The sequence below is a fragment of the Sorex araneus genome, chromosome 9, assembly GCF_027595985.1.
Source record: "Sorex araneus isolate mSorAra2 chromosome 9, mSorAra2.pri, whole genome shotgun sequence".
In the NCBI taxonomy this organism is placed as follows: domain Eukaryota; kingdom Metazoa; phylum Chordata; class Mammalia; order Eulipotyphla; family Soricidae; genus Sorex; species Sorex araneus.
Window position 1 is genome coordinate 2,639,482 of NC_073310.1, and position 18,783 is coordinate 2,658,264.

Sequence of the window (18,783 nt, forward strand, 5' to 3'; positions counted from 1 at the left end):
GTGAGACTAGAATGGGGGGCTCAGAGAGACAGGAACAGGCGCGCGGGGAGAATGGAATAAACGGCATCTGATCAACCAAACGGCTTGGACTTCATTGCCTCCTTCGTCTGCCCATGGCACGAGCCGCCCTGGCTGGGCGAGTGGCCTGAGACAATGGAACCCGGGTGGCTTGGGGGAGAGCCGGCAGGACCTTCCCTGGCCACCCGGAGATTAGACAGGGGTCTTCCTACTGGGGGACACTCAGAATCCACCATAGAAGGGGGTAGAGTTTGGGGCAGATAACTTTATGTTTATCATAATACTAACTGCTTGCAACATTCATTCACTAGGGTCAGACTGACAAAATAACCACAAATATTTCCCGTATATTTCCCGTTCGTAATAACTACAGTTAGTCAGCTTGAAAACAGGAAGAGGATTAAATGGCATGTTTTTGTTTGTTTTGCTCTTGTTTGGGGCCACAGCCACAGGGGATGCCAGGAGAGCCACCTTCAAGGTAAGTCCCTGCCCACTATGCTAACACTCTGGCCCCTGACATGCTGGTTTCAATGGGATATTTGCAAAACCCTAACACCCTCCTCTCCTCAGTTCACAGCACCCACCCCCAGCGCGTCTGTCTGCCCGTCCAGTCGGGGCCAAGTGCGTGCAGTCACAGCTGGGGGCAGGAGGCTGAGTGGGGCGGGCGGCAGCTCCACTCCCTGCGGGCCTCCCGTTCCTCAAAAGAGGGTCAGCGGGAAACCAAAGACGCCCTCCCAATAGTACGGCGGAAAATTTAGACAAACAATTCACTATTGGAACTCTGCAGCCGACCATCTATTTTTACCACTGAAAACCAGTTCATCCTGCAGACAGCTTTTCTCTTGCTTGAGGCGAATGATCTCTTCTCGCTGTTCGTTGTTTTCTGTTGTTTTTTCATTCAGGTCATCTTCGAAAGTAGAAGGAAAAACACCCATCAGTCCAAGTCCACACTGGCGCCAGGGAGCCCTATAGCGCAGCCCCCCTGCGCGCCCTCCACACACACACACACACACAGAGCTCCAGGCTTCCCCACTGCCACACACACACACACACACACACACACACACACACACACACACACACACACACAGAGCTCCAGGCTTCCCCACTGCCGGGGTGGGAGCCACCCTCGCCCCTGTCTGTCACCCTTCCTCTTGTCCCCTGGCCTTTGCACACGTCCCGGCTCCAAACGCGGCCCAGACTCCTGCGCTCGCCCTGTCCGCCTGAGGTGCCGGGACCAGACTATCACGCCTCCCGGTTTCCCATCACGCAGGTGTGATCCCTGCAAGGCCACAGGGACACCTGCCCGGTCCCCCAACCAGACGTCTGTCCTCACCCCCTCTGGGCTCACGGGCACTGCCGTGGCTGCCCCTTTAGAACGCGCCATTCTCCCCCTGAGGAGGCGGCGCTGAGCAGAGATGAGGAAACCAAAAAGGGTTAAGTTTAATGACCTAATTACAAAAAACCTCTTCAGGGGCTACAGGTGGGGGGGACAGCGTGCGCGAGGTCCTGGGTTCGGGCCCTGACCCACGGCCCCACACCCCGCTGGGCGGGGCCTCCCAACGGAGTGTGGCAGGCGGGGTGCAGACACCCACACACAGAGCGCAGTCTGGCAGCTCTGCCCTCGGACCCTGGCCACGGGCCAACAGCAGGCAGATAAGCACGGGCCCAGGAAGCCGCACATGCTCCCGGGAAACACCCAGAAGCACAGCCCTAACTGCTGGCCGTCCAGCCAGGCCCCCAGAGGAATGTTTAAAAGCAGTCACACCGAGGCCAGTCTGGCCAGCCGTGTCCCTGCAGAGGGACAGTCTTCCCCCACTACTGATGGGCACGACCATGTGACTGTGAGGCCAAGAGCGGGAGGAGACGGGGCCAAGCGCTGGGTCAAAACCCAGCCCCTCAGGGCCCTCGCACTCTCTGCTTCTGTGTTCACGGAGGAACAATGCTGGGCAGCCGAGAGCAGGAGCGGAGAGAGCCCAGGAGGGGGCGGCCATGCCCACTGCACGCCCCCACGCGAGGCTCAGGGGGTCCAGTGGTGGAAGGACGGTCCTTGCCTGTGCAAAGTGTGTACTAGCCAAAGCTGACACAGCACCCACAGCCCCCAGACTAAGGCAGGATCATTATTTTTAATTAATTTTTTTTCTTTTTTCTTTTTGGGTCCCACCGGCGATTTCCTGGTTTTTCACTCAGGAATCACCCCTGGCAGTGCTCAGGGGACCATATGGGATGCTGGGAATCGAACCCAGGTCGGCTGCGTGCAAGGCAAATGCCCTCCCCGCTGAGCTATCGCTCTAGCCCCATATTACTTTTTAAATTAAAAAAAAAAAAATTTTATTTGCTTTTTGGGTCACAGCCAACAGTGCACAGGGGTTACTCCTGGCTCTGCACTCAGGAATTATTCCTGGCAGTGCTGGGGGACCATATGGGATGCTGGAAATCGAACCCGGGTTGGCCGCGTGCAAGGCAAACGCCCTACCCACTGTGCTATCGCTCCAGCCCCTACATTACTTTAAAAAAATTTTTTTTCTAACTGGATATCAGTGATATCCAAAGCTGTTCATGATTGGGTTTCAGTCATACAATGACCCAGCACCCATCCCTCTACCAGTGAACATTTCCCACCACCAATGTCCCCTGTTTCCCCACGCCCACCCCCAGCCTCCCACCCCTCTTGCTATCTCTCCTTTTCCTTTTGTGCATTGTGGTTTGCAGTACAGGGGCTAAGAGGTCATGGTGTTTGTTCAGGGTATTCGGTATTTTTATCGGGACGGTAAGGCTGGAGTAGCTTTCCAATTGGGTGGCAGCTTTGGGGCGTGGACGTGACTGCCGAGACTGCCGGAAGTACAGGGAGGTGGGAGGAGGTAGCCCATCCCGACCCCGAGAAAGGCAGGATTGATTATTTTTTTTAAATTTAATTTTATTTTTTTTTGCTTTTTTGAGTCACACCCAGCGATGCACAGGGGTTACTTCTGGCTCTGCACTCAGGAATTACTCCTGGCGGTGCTTGGGGGACCATATGGGATGCCGGGGATCGAACCCGGGTCGGCCGCGTGCAAGGCAAACACCCTACCCGCTGTGCTATCACTCCGGCCCCGAGGCAGGATTATTTTTAAGATACGTTGTCTTATGGGCTGGAGAGACAGCACAAGGGTCAAGGCATCGGCCTTGCATGCGGCCATCCCAGGCTCATCACGGGCATCAGGGGGTTTCTGAGCCCTGGGCCAGCAGGTACCACCCAAATACCTCCCTCAGCCCAAGGTTTTAAATGGAAACACTGCATCTGTTCCACTGCCTATCCGCTGTTTGCCTGGGGGTGCAAAAACGCAGCATAACAACATCTCTCCTCAGAACCCAAAGTCAGCCACAGACACGGCCTCAGTTATAAGATCATACCAGACGGAGGAGTATATTCCCACAACAAATACCACTACACACCCCTGCCTCACCTTTCAGCTTACTGACTTCCACTTTAAGAACCTTCAATTTCTGCTTATAATCTTGCTTTTCTTTCGCGATACACGTCTCCACCATCTTAGCATCCCGCAAGGCATGCTCTAACAGTTTAAATTTACCCGAACAGTCTGAGATGTGGTTCACTGCCTCAATGATATCTTTGTCCTAAGGACCAAATTTACAAATGGTTACACGTAAAATGCCAACTTGCTATGAGAGACCCCCTCACAGGCCGCCCTGAGCACAGGGACCCCCTCACGGGCTGCCCTGAGCAGAGAGACCCCCACAGGCCACCCTGCCCCTCGTCTGGACTCACCTTCAGCTTTATCATCGTGGTGAGGGCCTGTTCCCGAGCTTGCAGTTGCCCCACTTGAGCAGAAAGTTCCACTAACGTGTTGCTGAGATTCTCGTTTCTAGCCTACAGAGAACACATAAAGCACTAATTGAGTCTATCACGGCCAGAAGCTGTGCTCAGCCTTCTGCTTTGCTTTTCATTTGTTTAACATTTTTTCAGTCACAGAGTGGGCCGAGTAAGCAGTCATCGACAAGCAAAACAAACTCCTGTTTCTCCATTAACTCAAGCCACCTCGTAAGACCCTGTCTGCACTCGCGTTATGTTGTCAGATCTGCTAATATGTCTGTTTCCTAGTGCCTTTCTAGGTTAAAAGAAATAAGAAAATGAATGAAAAGTGAATTTTCATTCACTTTCATTCACAAAAATCCTTTGAGGATTTGATGGCTCAGGCTGAGAGTCTCTTGCCCCCGCGCCTGGCTGTCTTCACCAGGGCCTCTCGGAGGGGGTGGGTTGAGTTTCTCTCCCGGCCCTGAGCAGATCCCCAGCAGCCAAAGACCTCTGGAGCCTGGCCACAGCCATGCTCAAGGCCTCTCTCCACACGTTTGGACGAGCCCCATGCATGAAGGAACTGGCAGAGAAACCCAGGTGTGCGGGACCCAGGGTTGAGATCTCCAAGCCTGCTCGGATTGGGATTGGGCCTCTCCCACCCAGATCCCTCATTTTCTAGTAGCTAGGCAGTCACACCCAGAAAATGCCCCCGGCTCTGTGAATCCCATCAATGGCATCAAGAGACTATAAAATCAAGCTCCCGGAAGCCATAAGACATCTTATACCCTAGTTCTCCCTCTCAGAGAACTTGGCAAGCTACCGAGAGTTTCCTGCCCGCATGGGAGAGCCTGGCAAGCTCCACATGGTGTATTCATATGCCAAAACCAGTAACAATGATGGGTCTCATTCCCTAACCCTGAAACAACCTCCAATTTGGTACCGTTGGGAAGGACAATAAAGAGAGGCTGCTAAAATCTCAGGGCTAGGACGAATGGAGATGTTACTGAGACCACTTGAGAAATTCGATGATCAATGGGATGATGATGATGATGATTTCCTTTGCTGAAATTAAGTAGCATTAGTGATTTTCTGGGCATTTTTTTATTCATTCATCTATTTTGGTTATGTTTTTTGGGTTTGGGAGGCCACACCTAGGGGTGCTCCTGGCTCTGTGCTCAGGGATCATTACTGGTGGTCCCTGTGCTTGGGGGACCAAAAGTGGTGCTGGGATGGAACCAGGGAGCTGCGTGCAGGCGGGCACCCTACCTGTACCTCTCTCTGGCCCAGGAATAAGGTACATGCTTAAAGCATGGTCATCTTTTCCCGGAGTGAATAAATGTATCATGCACACAGTGATGCCAGATTTAGCTTTCTGACTTTTCAAAGACCTGACCAGTGGAGACATTCCAACATGCAGTCCTTCCGAAGTTGAACTTAAAACAAAACAAAACCCAGTTTCACTCATTCCTGGAATATTAAGGAACAAAACAGGACAAATAAAACAAAACCTGCCCATTGGACTTTGGCACTGACTGGCAGTGAAGGAGGGGACGAGGTGGGAGAGGGTGGTGTGAGAAGTGGGGTTGAGTGGTTCGTGGTGGGCGGTGGAGGACGGTGGCATTGTTTGGTGGCAGGTGTGACGTTATTTACACAGTTGATAAGTCGAAACCACATGACTGAACTCTACAGTGTTATGAAATTTTTCTCAGTTTGAAACATACACAGGGGCCCAAGAGCTAGTACAGCAGGGAGGGCACTTGCCTTGGTTTGATCTCTGGCACCACACATGGTCCCCGAGCCCCACGAGGAGCAGATCCCTGAGCACAGAGCCAGGAGTCAGCCCTTGCACTCCCAGGTGCAGCCAACAGGAAGTAGCTTGGAAGCCCAAGCTAATACACTTCCATCTTTTAAGTTCAGTACCTTACGATCAATTCTTCTGCTTGTTTGTTTGTGCTCTGTGCTCAGGGATCACTCCTGGCAGGGCTTGGGATGCCGGGAACTGGACTCAGGTTGGCCGTGTGCAAGGCCTCTAGCGCTGTACTCTATCTCTCTGGCCCCTAAAACAAGCTGTTGTTGATGAAGCGGCACGTGCTCTGTCCAGCACCATGCAGCTGATCATGGCCACGGGCTGAACACAAAACGATGATGGATGGAAACACACACACACACACACACACACACACGCACACGCACACACACGCACACGCACACACACGCACATGCACACACACACATATGCGCACATGCAATTTCATTGGGTTTACCCAGTGGCACTCAGGGTTACGCTTGGCTCTACACTCTGGGATCATTCCTCAGGGGCTCGGGAAACCAGGGTGCTGCCAGGGATCAAACATGGGTGTGCCACGTGCGAGGCAAACGCTCTACCTGTTGTACTATAGCTCCGGCTCCCAGTGGTCCATTTATTTACATCTATTTTTCCAGTGGCCCATTTAAGCCTACGCTTTCAGGGAGGGGGGCGTGGAGAGATAGTGCAGCAGGAAGGGCACGTGCCCTGCACGTGGCCGACCCAGGTTTGATCCCTGATACCCTGAGTTCCCATGCGCCCTCCAGGAGTGATTCCTGAGCACGGAGCCAGGAGTAACCCCTGGGCATTGTTGGGTGTGGCCCACTTAAAAAAAAATAAAATAAAAAATAAACGGAACCTTTCAGGAGCTGAAACAAATAGAATTTGGGCCAGTAGAGATTATTCAAGAAGAAAAGGGGCTTCGGGCGCCTGAAGTGTTGGGGTGCCCCGGGCCAGCATCCTGCTCCCTGTACCACTCCTGCAGTTCAGTCTTTTTGAAAATTTTTGTTGTTGACAGTTTGGGTCCTCCCTAGCCATGGTGGCACAGCACCTGCCTGGCACCACTGGCATCACCAAGTGCCATCCGGGATGAGCACTGCAGCCCACTGCACCAGGCAGGCGTCTCACCGAAGGGACGGGAGGGAGAACCAGCGCGGGCACCCCGAAGGAACGCGCCCCGGGCCCACCTCCAGGTCTTCGGAGAGGAGAGAGGAGTGGGTCGCCTTCTGCGCCATCTCCTGCAGCTGCAGCTGAGTCTTCTGGAGAGCCGCTTGGCATTCGTTCTGGTTCGATTCCAGGGATTTGACCTTCTTGGTGAGCGACCTGATTATATCAGTCCTTTTGTGAAGTTCGCCTACGGGAGAGTCACAGGAAACTCACTGGTGGTCAGACAGGGGGCCTTCAGCACACTATTCCCGAGCTCAGGGTCAGCGAGCGAGAGGACGCGGAGCCAGCGGCAGCTCAGGGCTCGGGGGCTGGCCTTGCATGCGGCAGACCCGAGTTCAATTCCTGCCACCAAATATGGTCCCCTGAGCCCTGCCACGGGTCACTCCTGAGAACAGAGCCAGGAAGAAGCCCCGAGACTCACTGGGCATGCTCCAAACTCCCATCCCCCAACAAGAAAAAGTGGGAGTGTGGGCGAGGGGAGATAATACAGGGGTTCTGGCGACTGTCCTGGGCTAGAGAGATAATTACAGGGGTTATGGTGACGGTCCCGCCAGGGGCTGGCCCCAGTTCAATGTCTGCAACAGCAATGGTCCCCCAAGCCCCTCACGGTAGCTGAGCACTGGTAGGTACAGCCCCCAAGCAGGGCTGGTCCTCTGTGGAACCTCGCTGTGGAACGTGCTGTGTCTACCCGAGCCAGGCAGGTCACCTGCGGGAGGCCTTGACTCAATCCCTGGCACCCAATGGTTCTCTGAGCACTGCCCAGAGTGACCCTAGGCAAGGAACCAGGAAGAGTCCCTGGGCATGCCCAGGTGTGGCCCCCAAACAAGAACAAACCAAAGTTCCCTGCACCACTCCCAGAACACAATCTCCAATTTCTGCCCTACCCATCACAGCCCCAATCTTAATCATTTTTTGCTCTTTACTACTATCACCATCTATGGCCGTATCTCTGAAAGTAATTTTATTTTTAAATGGAGTTCTACTAACTTTTATTTTATATATATATAATATAATCCTGAGACCTGTCCATACCGCAAGTAACATTTTTTTTTCCCATTTTTTCTTTTTAGGTCACACCAGGTGATGCTCAAGGGTGACTCCTGGTGGTGCTCAGGGGACCATATGGGATGCCGGGGATTGAACCTGGGTTGGCCGCGTGCAAGGCAAACGCCCTACCCGCTGTGCTATTGCTCTAGCCCTGCAAGTAACTCTTGCTTAGGCACTTTGACTACCTTATTCAATCATGTCAACATTGATCTACCCATTCTATTCCTGGAGGTCACCTGGGTCACAAGCTGACTGTCAAGAATCATACGATCCTTTCTTTTTGTTGGGGCCACACCAGGGATCACTCCTGGCAGGGCTCAGGAGACTAACTGGGGTGCCAGGGATCGAACTTGCATTGGCCACATGCAAGGCCAGCGCCCTGCCCACTGCACTATCCCTCCGGCCCTGCCCTAATATTCCTGTCAGGCCTCCTGTATCTGGAGCCTTGCTACTCATCCCGTGTGCCTTCCCGTCAGCACTACAGGCCCCAGAATGCACATGGGGAAATGTAGCTGTGGTGACTTGGGCATGCTGAAGTGTGAGCGCGTCACTAAAAGTGGGCATGCCACGGGCCGTGCGACCATCAGTTTTAACAGACGGTGTCCAAAAATGGGCTAACTCTCACCAGCAATTAAATCTTCTTGGTGTCACACTGTTGCCAATATATGGTAATTTTTGCCAGTCAAGTAAATGTCAAAATGGCTACTTATTATGGCTTCAATTTGCATATCGCTAATTACTAAAACACTTTTATTTAAAATACAACCAAGGGCCAGAGAGATAGTAGAGTAGTAGGTAGGTGTTTGCCTTGCATGCGACCAGCCCGGGTTTGATCCCCGGCATCCCATTGGTCCCCCAAGCACTGCCTGGGGTAATTCTTGAGTGCAGAGCCAGGAGTAACCCCTAGCATTGCTGAGTGTGACTCAAAAAGGCAAAAAAAAAAAAAAAAAAGAAGAAGGCAGGACTGGACCAATAGCAGAGTGCAGAATGTACAGTACAACTCCAGTGGGCAGGGTATTTGCCTGGCATGGAGCCAACCCAGGTTCAATCCCTGGCATCCCATATGGTCCCCTAAACTCCACCAGATCCCTGAGTGTAGAGCCAGGAGTAAGCCCTGAGCACCATCAGGTATGATTAAAAAAAGAAAAAATGGCAATGAGTGCTTTGTTCAAAAACTGTTTCAGGGGCTGGAGAGATAGCACAGTAAGTAGGGCGTTTGCCTTGCATGCAGCTGACATATGTTCGATTCCCAGCATCCCATACAGTCCCGAACGCCGTCAAGAGTAATTCCTGAGGGGCTGGAGCAATAGCACAGCGGGTAGGGTGTTTGCCTTGCACGCGGCTGACCCGGGTTCGATTCCCAGCATCCCATATGGTCTCCCTGAGCATTGCCAGGAATAATTTCTGAATGCAGAGCCAGGAATAACCCCTGCGCATTGCCGGGTGTGACCCAAAAAGAAAAAAAAAAAAAAGAGTAATTCATGAGTGCAGAAACAGGAGTAACCCCTGTGCATTGCCAGGTGTGACACAAAAAGAAAATAAAAAACTTTCAGTAATGTCAGTTTTTTTTCCCCAGTAAGAAAAATGCTTGTGGGGCCAGAGTGATAGTACAGCAGGTAGGGCGCTGGCCTTGTACACAGCTGACCCAGGCTTGATCTGAGGCATTCCGCATGTCCCTCAAGCACTGCCAGGAGTAATTCCTGAGTTCAGAGCCAGGAGAAACCCCAAGCATCACTGAGTGTGGCCCCAAAACAAAAGTGCTTGAGTTTTCTGTGATCATCTTTGACATTCTCTTTCACTTTTTTTTTTTTAATTCAGGCACCATGATTTATAATGGTTCCCTTCTTATTAGCAAAGTCCGTTGTTCTTGGCTTAGGGGTGACGCCTGGTGGCGGGGGTGGCTTGTTCCTGGTGATCCTAAGGGTTCAATGCAGGGCCCGGAATGAGCCCAGGTCTCCCTGCCACACGCAAAGCCCGTGCTCAGCCTATTGTTGGTCTCTGCAGCCGCAGGCTCAGGTCTACAGGCCAAGTCTCAGGACCACTGTACTTGGACACTGTTTACTCCGTTTCTTTATCCTCCCCACAGGATCATTCTGCATTAGCTTCTCTCACTTTGACACTCCCCAGTTCCACCCAAGTTGCAGAGAAATAGATTTCATTATAACTAAGTAGTAATGTACTGTGTACATAAACCACAATTTCTCTTCATCCACTGGCTTGGGTGCCCCGGGCTGGCTCCAGGCCTCGGTGAAGATGACTGCGGTAGCCACAGGAATCGACCTCTCCGTGCTCCCCGGCTGAAAGCCAAGGAGTGGAACTGCTGATTCATATAGAAGCTTTTTCTTTTTTTTTGTCTTTTTGGGTCATGCCCAGCGATGCGCAGGGGCTACTCCTGGCTCTGCACTCAGGAATTACTTCTGGCGGTACTCGGGGGACCATATGGGCTGCCGGGGATCAAACCCGGGTCGGCCACATTCAAAGCAGACGCCATCCCGGCTTTCCTATGGCTCTGGTCCTTGAAGCTCTCCTCGTTTGCAGCGTCTTCATATTGTTTTCCGCAGAAGCTGACTCAGACATCGCTCTCCACAGTGCTGAAGGCTCCCTCCCGCCGGGCCGGGTGCTTCTGTGCTCTTCTGCAGGCCACTGTCCCCGCAAGGGGAGACCCGAGTCCTTCCACCTGCATTTCCCTATGAAGTGACAGCAGCACGACTTACGCACCTAGTCGTCATTGAGGAAGTGTCTGGGGGCTCCCCGCCCCCGAGTTTCAGCAGAGCTGCTCCTTGAGTGCTGATGAGTCACGGCGACCAGCCGTCAGATGTGTGGCCTGGCAGCAACGGAGGGGTGCAGCTTCCAGCCCCACACGAACCTGTCACCCGGGACGCTGCCCTGCCCTTGCTCACACGCAGGGAACCGGCCCTCCTGATGGCGGGAGAACAGGCCAGACGCTCCCTGGCCTGGCACGCTGGCGGGTGCCAAGAGGGCAGTGCCAGCCTTCCCCTCAGGCCGGTGAGCCAGAGCTGTCGAAGGCTGTGGGCGGATTCTGCGTCCACCCTGCGCTTCCCGGGGGCTGCGCCGCTGGTTCCTCACGAGGTTCCTCCCGCGCTGCCGCTGGGGCCCACGGAGCTCCCAGGCGGGGCAGCCCGAGGGCGGTGCTTGTTTCTGTGTCTGCTGTAGTTCTGAGGATCTTAATACTCTTGGTTCAGTGCTCTCTCCCAATGTGCCTGGGGGACAATGTAACCTGAACCTTTGTCACAATGTAACCAAGTTCAAGACAATGTAACCTGAACCTTTGTCACTCGAAGCCTGAGCCGCAGCCTCTGAGCTACGTTCCCGGCCCAGTGGCCGTCACTCTGTACCCATCAGACCTTCCATTTCCCACGACCCTTTCTCGGGTAGGTTTCTTTCTCATTTCAAACCGGATACCAATAGCTACATAGTTCTCTTTATTTTATCATATGTATTATGTAGCACTGTAATCCCACTGTTCATCGATTTGATTGAGTGGGCACCAGTAACGTCTCCATTGTGAGACTTGTTGTTACTGTTTTTGGCGTATAGAATACGCCACGGGGAGCTTGCCAGGCTCTGCTGTGCGGGCAGGATACTCTCGGTAGCTTGCCGGGCTCTCTGAGAGGGACAAGGAACCGAACCCGGGTCGGCCGTGTGCAAGGCAAATGCCCTACCTGCGGTGCTATATGTATTACGTAAGGTATTATATCTGATGTGTAATCTTTTTTTTTTTCTTTTTGGGTCACACCCGGCGATGCTCAGGGGTTACTCCTGACTCATGAACTCAGGAATCACTCCTGGCGGTGCTCGAACCCGGGTCAGCCGCGTGCAAGGCAAACGCCCTACCCGCTGTGCTATCGCTCCAGCCCGATGTGTAATCTTATTAAACATGGAATACTTCTCTAAGAGAGAAGAGGCTGGGCATACCTGTGGTCAGGATTAAGGATAGCAGTGCTTGGAGGACCCAATGTGGTGCTGGGACCAAGGCCGGAACGGCTGCCTGTAAGGTCTGTCCCCTGCCACTGCACTGTCTCTCTGGCCCTATCATTTGGTTTCCTTTTTCAGCCACACCCGGGGTGCTTGGGATTACTCCAGATTTTGTGCTCAGGGGTCACTTCTAGTGCAATTTGGGAGCGAGGTGGTGCCAAGACTGAATTCAGGACTCCTGCACGCAAGCACAAACTCTGCCCATTCAGCGGCCTCTCAGTTCTAAATATTGCATTTATGTGTACACGCATGTGTGGGTATGGTCAGAGTAAAACCAGGCGGTCATCAAAACAAGGACACACCAAAAAATACTTAGAACTCTCTGTTCTCCATCACCCTTGAGGAATGCAAGTAAAACTGAAGGTGCCATGTGGTTATATCTGGTGTTTGAGGGCATGTCTAGTGGCACTCAGGTGCGTCCCCGGTCTCTACTTGGGGGTCATTCCTGGCAGCGCTCGGGAGACGATGTGGTTCAGGGGACTGAGCCCAGGTCTCCTACATACGAAACATGTGCTCGGCCCACTGAGCCACTCTCCGTCCAGGTGGCTCCATTTTGTTACACAGATTTAATGATTTCCCCCAACACAGCAGAACCGATGGAACACGCAGCCCTTGAGGGAGGCCAGAATCAATATAGCACAAAAGAAAACTTTCGCTGAGATGATCACGACAGAAAAAGATGGTTCTTTACATACTTGTAGTCAAGTTCAATACCAGAAGTTTAAAATCTGAGTCAGTTCAAGTCAGTTCAGGCCTACCCTCGGTTCCTATTCACGCCCTAAAGCCCACTCAGGTTAGCTCGAGACACTCCCGGTCACATGGATGTCTGCCCTGCGCGCGTTTCTCCTACAGGCATCTGTACACTACGTGTGTTCGTGGCATCCTGTTCGCCTAGCCTGACTCGGGGACGCAGGGAGATGCGAGAAGCCGCTCTCTGCCAGGAGCCCGACTGCGGCATCAGCCCAGCAGCGAGTGGCCGCCGGGGCGCGTGTCTGACCTTCCAATTTGCTGCACCGCTCCTCCAGCGTCAAGACTTTCTGCCGATCTTCCTCCCAGGAAAGCAGCTGTCTCTGGTGCACTGCAACCATGTCATTGAGCTCTTTGTCTCGGTCTTTTAACTCCCCGATGAGCAGCTGCAGCTCTTTTCGCTGTTTCTCAATAGTGGAAACCTCAACTTCTGACCCGATGTTCTAAAATTAGAAAGTTTTTACAACAGAACTAATCAATAGGGGAGCTAGAGTGACGGTCAAGAGGGACAGTTTAGAGGGACAATTCAGAGAGGTGCTGGCCTTGCATGCAGCCTGGCACCCCATGTGGTCTCCTGAGCCCTGCCAGGAGTGACACCTGAGCACAAGGTCAGGAGTAGGCCGGAAGCACAGCCAAGTGTGGCCCCCAAACAAAATCCAAAGACAAATCAACAGTATAAATCAGCCAGAGCTGATTTCCAAATAATTTTATTTTCATTGCCAATTCTATGTAGCTCAATCAACTGTTTTTTCCCTGTACTGTAGAGTATGAAAAGTATCTACACTTAGAGTTGAACTTGGTCCCTAAGAGCACCACCATGAGTGACTTCTGAGCACAGAGCCAAGAGTAACGCCTGAGGATCGCAGAGTATGGCCCCAAAACCAAAAACTAAAAATAAGATGAGCCGAGTTTGCACCTCAAGCCCAAGTTCTCCCTGGCGCACTACCTCGCTCGTCTGTGTCTCTGCTGGCCTATGTCCACTCTGGAGAAACTGTGTTCACTCTTTTTTTTTTTTTTTTCTTTTTGGGTCACACCCAGTGATGCTCAGGGGTCACTCCTAGCTCTGCACTCAGGAATCACTCCTGGCGGTGCTCAGGGGACCATATGGGATGCTGGGAATCGAACCCGGGTTGGCCGCGTGCAAGGCAAACGCCCTCCCTGCTGTGCTATCACTCCAGCCTCTGTGTTCACTCTTTTTTTTTTTTTTTTTTTTTTTTTTTTTTTTTTTTTTTTTTGCTTTTTGGGTCACACCCGGCGATGCACAGGGGTTACTCCTGGCTTTGCACTCAGGAATTACCCCTGGCCATGCTCAGGGGACCATATGGGATGCTGGGACTTGAACCCGGGTCGGCCGCGTGCAAGGCAAACGCCCTACCCGCTGTGCTATCTCTCCAGCCCCTCTGTGTTCACTCTTGAACATACTTTTCTCTCCCCTCACGTCTAAATTTCAATAAAAACTATCTTGCTTCACCCAAAATAAGAACAAGTCGAAAGGTCTCACTTTCTGCCACCTCTGACACAGGCGTGGACTGGAGGACAGTCCAGGGCTTCAGGCAAGTGCTGTGCATGTTGTTCACCCTGCACGGGTCCTAGGCCACCCCCCACCCCCAAAAACAGGACTGGGACCAGGGACTCAGTGAGGGACTCTCTGCCTGTGGACAGCGGCTGGTGCCTACAGGGGTGAAGGGAGGAAGCCTTTGTTGGTGCTTTTATTTGGTTTTTGGACCACGGCCGTGGTAAGGGGCCTTCGCAGCCGAGCTGGGGGCCAGACTGTGCTTAGGATCACACCGGGTGCCTGCACTCCGCAGGCCTGGGACCCAGTCACCAGGCACCTCCGGGCCCAAAGCGGGATTACTTGGAAAACCTCTGGTGAAACGACAAAGAAAATCATTTTTGCATTTAATTTTGCTCTTTATTCTCTTGCTGGGCTGGAGGGATAGCACAGCAGGTAGGGCATTTCCCTTTCATGCAGCTGACCCGGGTTCGATTCCTCTGTCCCTCTCGGAGAGCCGGGCAAGCTACCGAGAGTATCCTGCCCGCCTGGCAGAGCCTGGCAAGCTCCCCGCGGCGTACTGGACATGCCAAAAACAGTAACGACAAGTCTCACAATGGAGATGTGACTGGTGCCCGCTCGAGCAAATCGATGAGCAACGGGACGACGGTGATTACAGTGACTCTCTCGCTGGGCCACTTGACCCCCGCAATTATAAAGTTGTAACAAAAACGTGGGAGAAAACGGAATTTCTCAGGCCGGCGCGTTGGTCCAGCGGGGAAGGCACTGGCCTTGCACGCGGCCGACCAGGGCCTGATCACCGTCATCCCGCACGGCCCAGCCCGGGGTGCTCCCCGCGGCACCGAACAGGACTGAAGGGATGTAGCTCTCCCGGCACCTCCCCAGCACACGCCCACCCGCCCACGGCCCTCCTGTGGGGACCGCCCCAGGTCCAACAACCCCAACCAGAAACACACAGAGACGGAAGGGGGGGCGGCCGCAGCCCTCCCCCCGCCCCGCCCCGCCCCGCCCCGCCCCGCGGCGCTCACCGGGCGCCCGACCAGGAAGGTCGCCGAAGGGTTCATAGGTGTTTCCTCCGCCCCCGGAGAGAGTCGCTGTGGGCGGCGTCACCCGAGAACCACCATAGGCGCGCCTGCCCGGAGCGGCGGGGCCGCCCCGAGCCCCGGAGCCCCGCGCCCTCCGCCCGGCACCAGCTCGCCGCCAAACCGCCGGCCCAGCGCCAACGCGCCGGTGCGGCCCGGCCTACGGCGGCGCCCGGGGCCCGGCCCCGCCCTCGCGACATCTCGGCGACGCGCGCCCCGCCCCCGCCTCCCCGCTCTCGCGACATCTCGGCGACGCGCGCCCCCGCCGCCCCGCTCTCGCGACATCTCGGCGACGCGCGCCCCGTCGCCCCTTCCCGGCATGACTTGGGCGTGGCCCCGAGAGGTTGGTTGGGGGGCGGCGCCCAGAAGGGACACTCGGCGCTCAGTGATGACGTACGATCGTTCCCGCAGGCCCCGCCCCCGGCTTGCTCCCAGCTGCTCTGGCCGCGTGCGCACCTGTCCCGGCCCCGCTGGGCACGCGGACGGGGCACTCTTTGGCGGGGTCTAAACTAGGATCACAGAGGACGAGAAAATAAACTAAATTTTTTTACTCTACGATGTGGCTTGAATCCAAACTTATTAACGTGTTGTTTCCACTACCCTCGAGTCCGCTTTTACTTTTCAAGGACTAAAAAAATTTTATTAACGTTTAATCCGACAGTATTTTCATTATATATATATATATATATATATATATATATATATATATATATATATATATATATATTGCTTTTTGGGTCACACCTGGCGATGCACAGGGGTCACTCCTGGCTCTGCACTCAGGAATTACCCCTGGCGGTGCACAGGGGACCCTATGGGATGCTGGGAATCAAACCCGGGTCGGCCGCGTGCAAGGCAAACGCCCTACCCGCTGTTATTGCTCCAGCCCCTCATACTTTTTTTGTAGAATAAGAACTAGAAAATATGATCTTGTTATTCACAAAAGACAACCTGAGAATTGGAAAACTTAAATTCGGTCAAGAATGTAGCCGATGATTAGGCAGGAAAAGTAAAGTGGCAGAATAAGAAAAAAATATATTATCAAATGTTAATTTTTGAGTTGAGGCGCATTGAGAAATAAATCACATACTTCTCAATTTTCACTACTGTGGAACTTTCCTAGGAAGCCCTAAAATGCTAAGAACATACCCATCTTCACGACTCACTGCTCAAGTAGTCGTACAGGAGGCTGACTATGCGATTATGTTTATTAGTCTGAGAATTATGACTAGTTGCAAATAAAATCTCAAACTTGCAAGTTACCTTTCCAGCTTTAAAACGTAACTGAAAATGTTTTACAAATGACAATGTTTTATGAAAGGAGCAAGAATTACACAGCACGATTTTACATTCAGTCTAGCCCAAACTGAGGAATTAACATTCACTCCAGGCTCCACCTAGTACCCCTCAAGGAAAAGGGTAGTGACCACAGCAGTCTGTAACCAAGGTCAAGGAAGCCCAGGCATTGAGTCTTTTTCCTTGGAGTTTCCGGACGATGAGGTGCTAGAAATACCCTGGGGCTCCTGCATCTAAGGGCTCTGGTCCTCTAAGCCACCTCCCTGGGCCCCCACAGATTAGACTTTTGAAAGAAGCTGATTTGAGGCTTTGATGTAAAGGAGGGTTTGGGGAGCAGACGAAAATACCTGCTAGCTTTGCATAGAGGATGCCTGGTTTAGTCTCACCACGGCAGTGATCTCCTACTTCCCCATCAGCCAAAAAGAATTTTTAAAAGAAGGACTTTGTTGTTTGGGGCCAGGGATGTGTCCACCCCGGCTGAACCCATCTCCCTTTGTTAGCACATTTGTTTTCGCAGTAAGACACGACATCTTGGAGCCAGAGTTCACTTCTGAATGTCACAGAATTCACGTAAAGGAAAACATTTCCTCATAAATATGATAAAAATTTATCAGCAAGTATATCTTTCTTATTTTACTGAGAACACAGTGTATCACACGTATAACATACCTGATGTGTTGACTGATTCACAGCAGTCTATGAAGTTTTAGAGGAGTTACATAGATTTCCTATAAGGGAGGTGGTGAGTCAACGGCCCCAAGCTCTGTTGCTCAGGTAGTTGTCAACTTTTTTTCGAGTCACGCCTGGTGATGCACAGGGGTTACTCCTGGCTTTGCACTCAGGAATCACCCCTGGCGGTGCTCAGGGGACCATATGGGATGCTGGGATTTGAACCCGGGTCGGCCTCGTGCAAGGCAAACGCCCTACCCGCTGTGCTATTGCGCCAGCCCCCCGTAGTTGTCAACTCTTACTTGAAGTCGCCAGGTTTTTTTTTTTTTTTTTTTTTTTGGTTTTTGGGTTACTCCTGGCTCTGCACTCAGGAATTACTCCTGGCGGTGCTCAGGGGACCATATGGGATGCTGGGATTTGAACCCGGGTCGGCCGAGTGCAAGGCAAATGCCCTACCCGCTATGCTATCACTCCAGCCCCTGAAGTCGCCAGTTTGATCATGGCAAATCTGACATTCATGTAAGGTTAATATTCTTTTGTGAAAATACTACTAGATTGTGAAATCACTAATGTAGGTATTCAAGTCCACTCTTATCACTTTTTAATCAGATTAAACTATGTTGCATTTTATTTTGGAGGTGCTCATGGGTGACTCCTGGCTCTGCACTCAGGAATTACTTCTGGCAGTGCTTGGGGACTGTATGGGATGCCGGGGATGGAACCTGGGTTGGTCAAGTGCCAAGGGAAGCTCCCTACCTACAGTACCGTAATCACTCCAGCCCCAGCATTTAAAATTTTATTTTAGGCACAAAGGTTTACAATATCGTTAATGGTAGGATTTCTTACATCCATTATTCCACACATCTTCCACCAGTATCCACTCCCCACCCCCAGCCCAGCACACATCCGCCCCCACGGCAAGCTTTCTACTGAAGACCAGTTCTGTTTCTGTGGCCTTTAGGATTCATTATTCCCTACTAGGCTTCGTTACATCCCGAGTATGCGAGAGCATTCTGTGTATGTTCCTCTCCTTCTAACTTCACTCAGCATGACACTCCAATCCATCCACGTAGCAGCAAAACGGATGATTTCATCCTTTTTCTTTATGCTGCACTTTGAATTTCAGGGCAAAGAAAAAATTCACACACGTTATACACAAGGACAATTTTAATCCTGCATTTTCCTGCAGTAGCATCCACTGCTGGCTATATATATGAACTGAAACCGCTTTGCCAAGAACTGTGAACATTAAGAATCTTACACGTATTGAACAGGCACACAGACATCTCCCAGCACTGACAGAATACAGACACAACACATACCAAATGGTCTTGATGGGTCAATCTGTTAACCAGATAACATTATTCAGTAAAATTCAGTTAAAGCGGATTTCATTTCATTCATATTTTAATTACACATTTTCCTAAGGTTTTATTCAAAAAGAACATTCATCCAAGACTGTAATTTGCATGGCGATAAACAATGGGTTCTAAATTCTATAGCAATTTGAAATACAGTGAATCTTTTCAACTTGTAGCACTTAAGACCTTTATAAAAACAAAATTTAAAGTCACCTAATGCATTTTTTAATGAAAATTTTGTTCCAATTACTCTTTCCCAGGCTACCTATTGAGCATACATGTGTATT

General features: G+C 52.1%; 1 protein-coding gene across 3 annotated transcripts in view; it reads right to left on the reverse strand.

Annotated features, from left to right (window-relative positions):
• CCDC62 (coiled-coil domain containing 62) overlaps nucleotides 1–15,369 on the reverse strand; it is a 31,429-nt gene extending 16,060 nt beyond the window's left edge. For all 3 annotated transcript variants that reach the window (XM_055147472.1, XM_055147471.1, XM_055147473.1), the window contains exons 1-6: nucleotides 15,117–15,369; nucleotides 12,826–13,018; nucleotides 6,806–6,972; nucleotides 3,788–3,889; nucleotides 3,465–3,636; nucleotides 824–925 (exon numbers count right to left, since the gene is read on the reverse strand). In XM_055147472.1, the coding sequence (XP_055003447.1) occupies nucleotides 824–925; nucleotides 3,465–3,636; nucleotides 3,788–3,889; nucleotides 6,806–6,972; nucleotides 12,826–13,018; nucleotides 15,117–15,152 (772 nt within the window). In that variant the 5' untranslated portion in view covers nucleotides 15,153–15,369. The remainder of the gene's footprint in view (nucleotides 1–823; nucleotides 926–3,464; nucleotides 3,637–3,787; nucleotides 3,890–6,805; nucleotides 6,973–12,825; nucleotides 13,019–15,116) is intronic.
• Nucleotides 15,370–18,783: the final 3,414 nt, after the last annotated feature.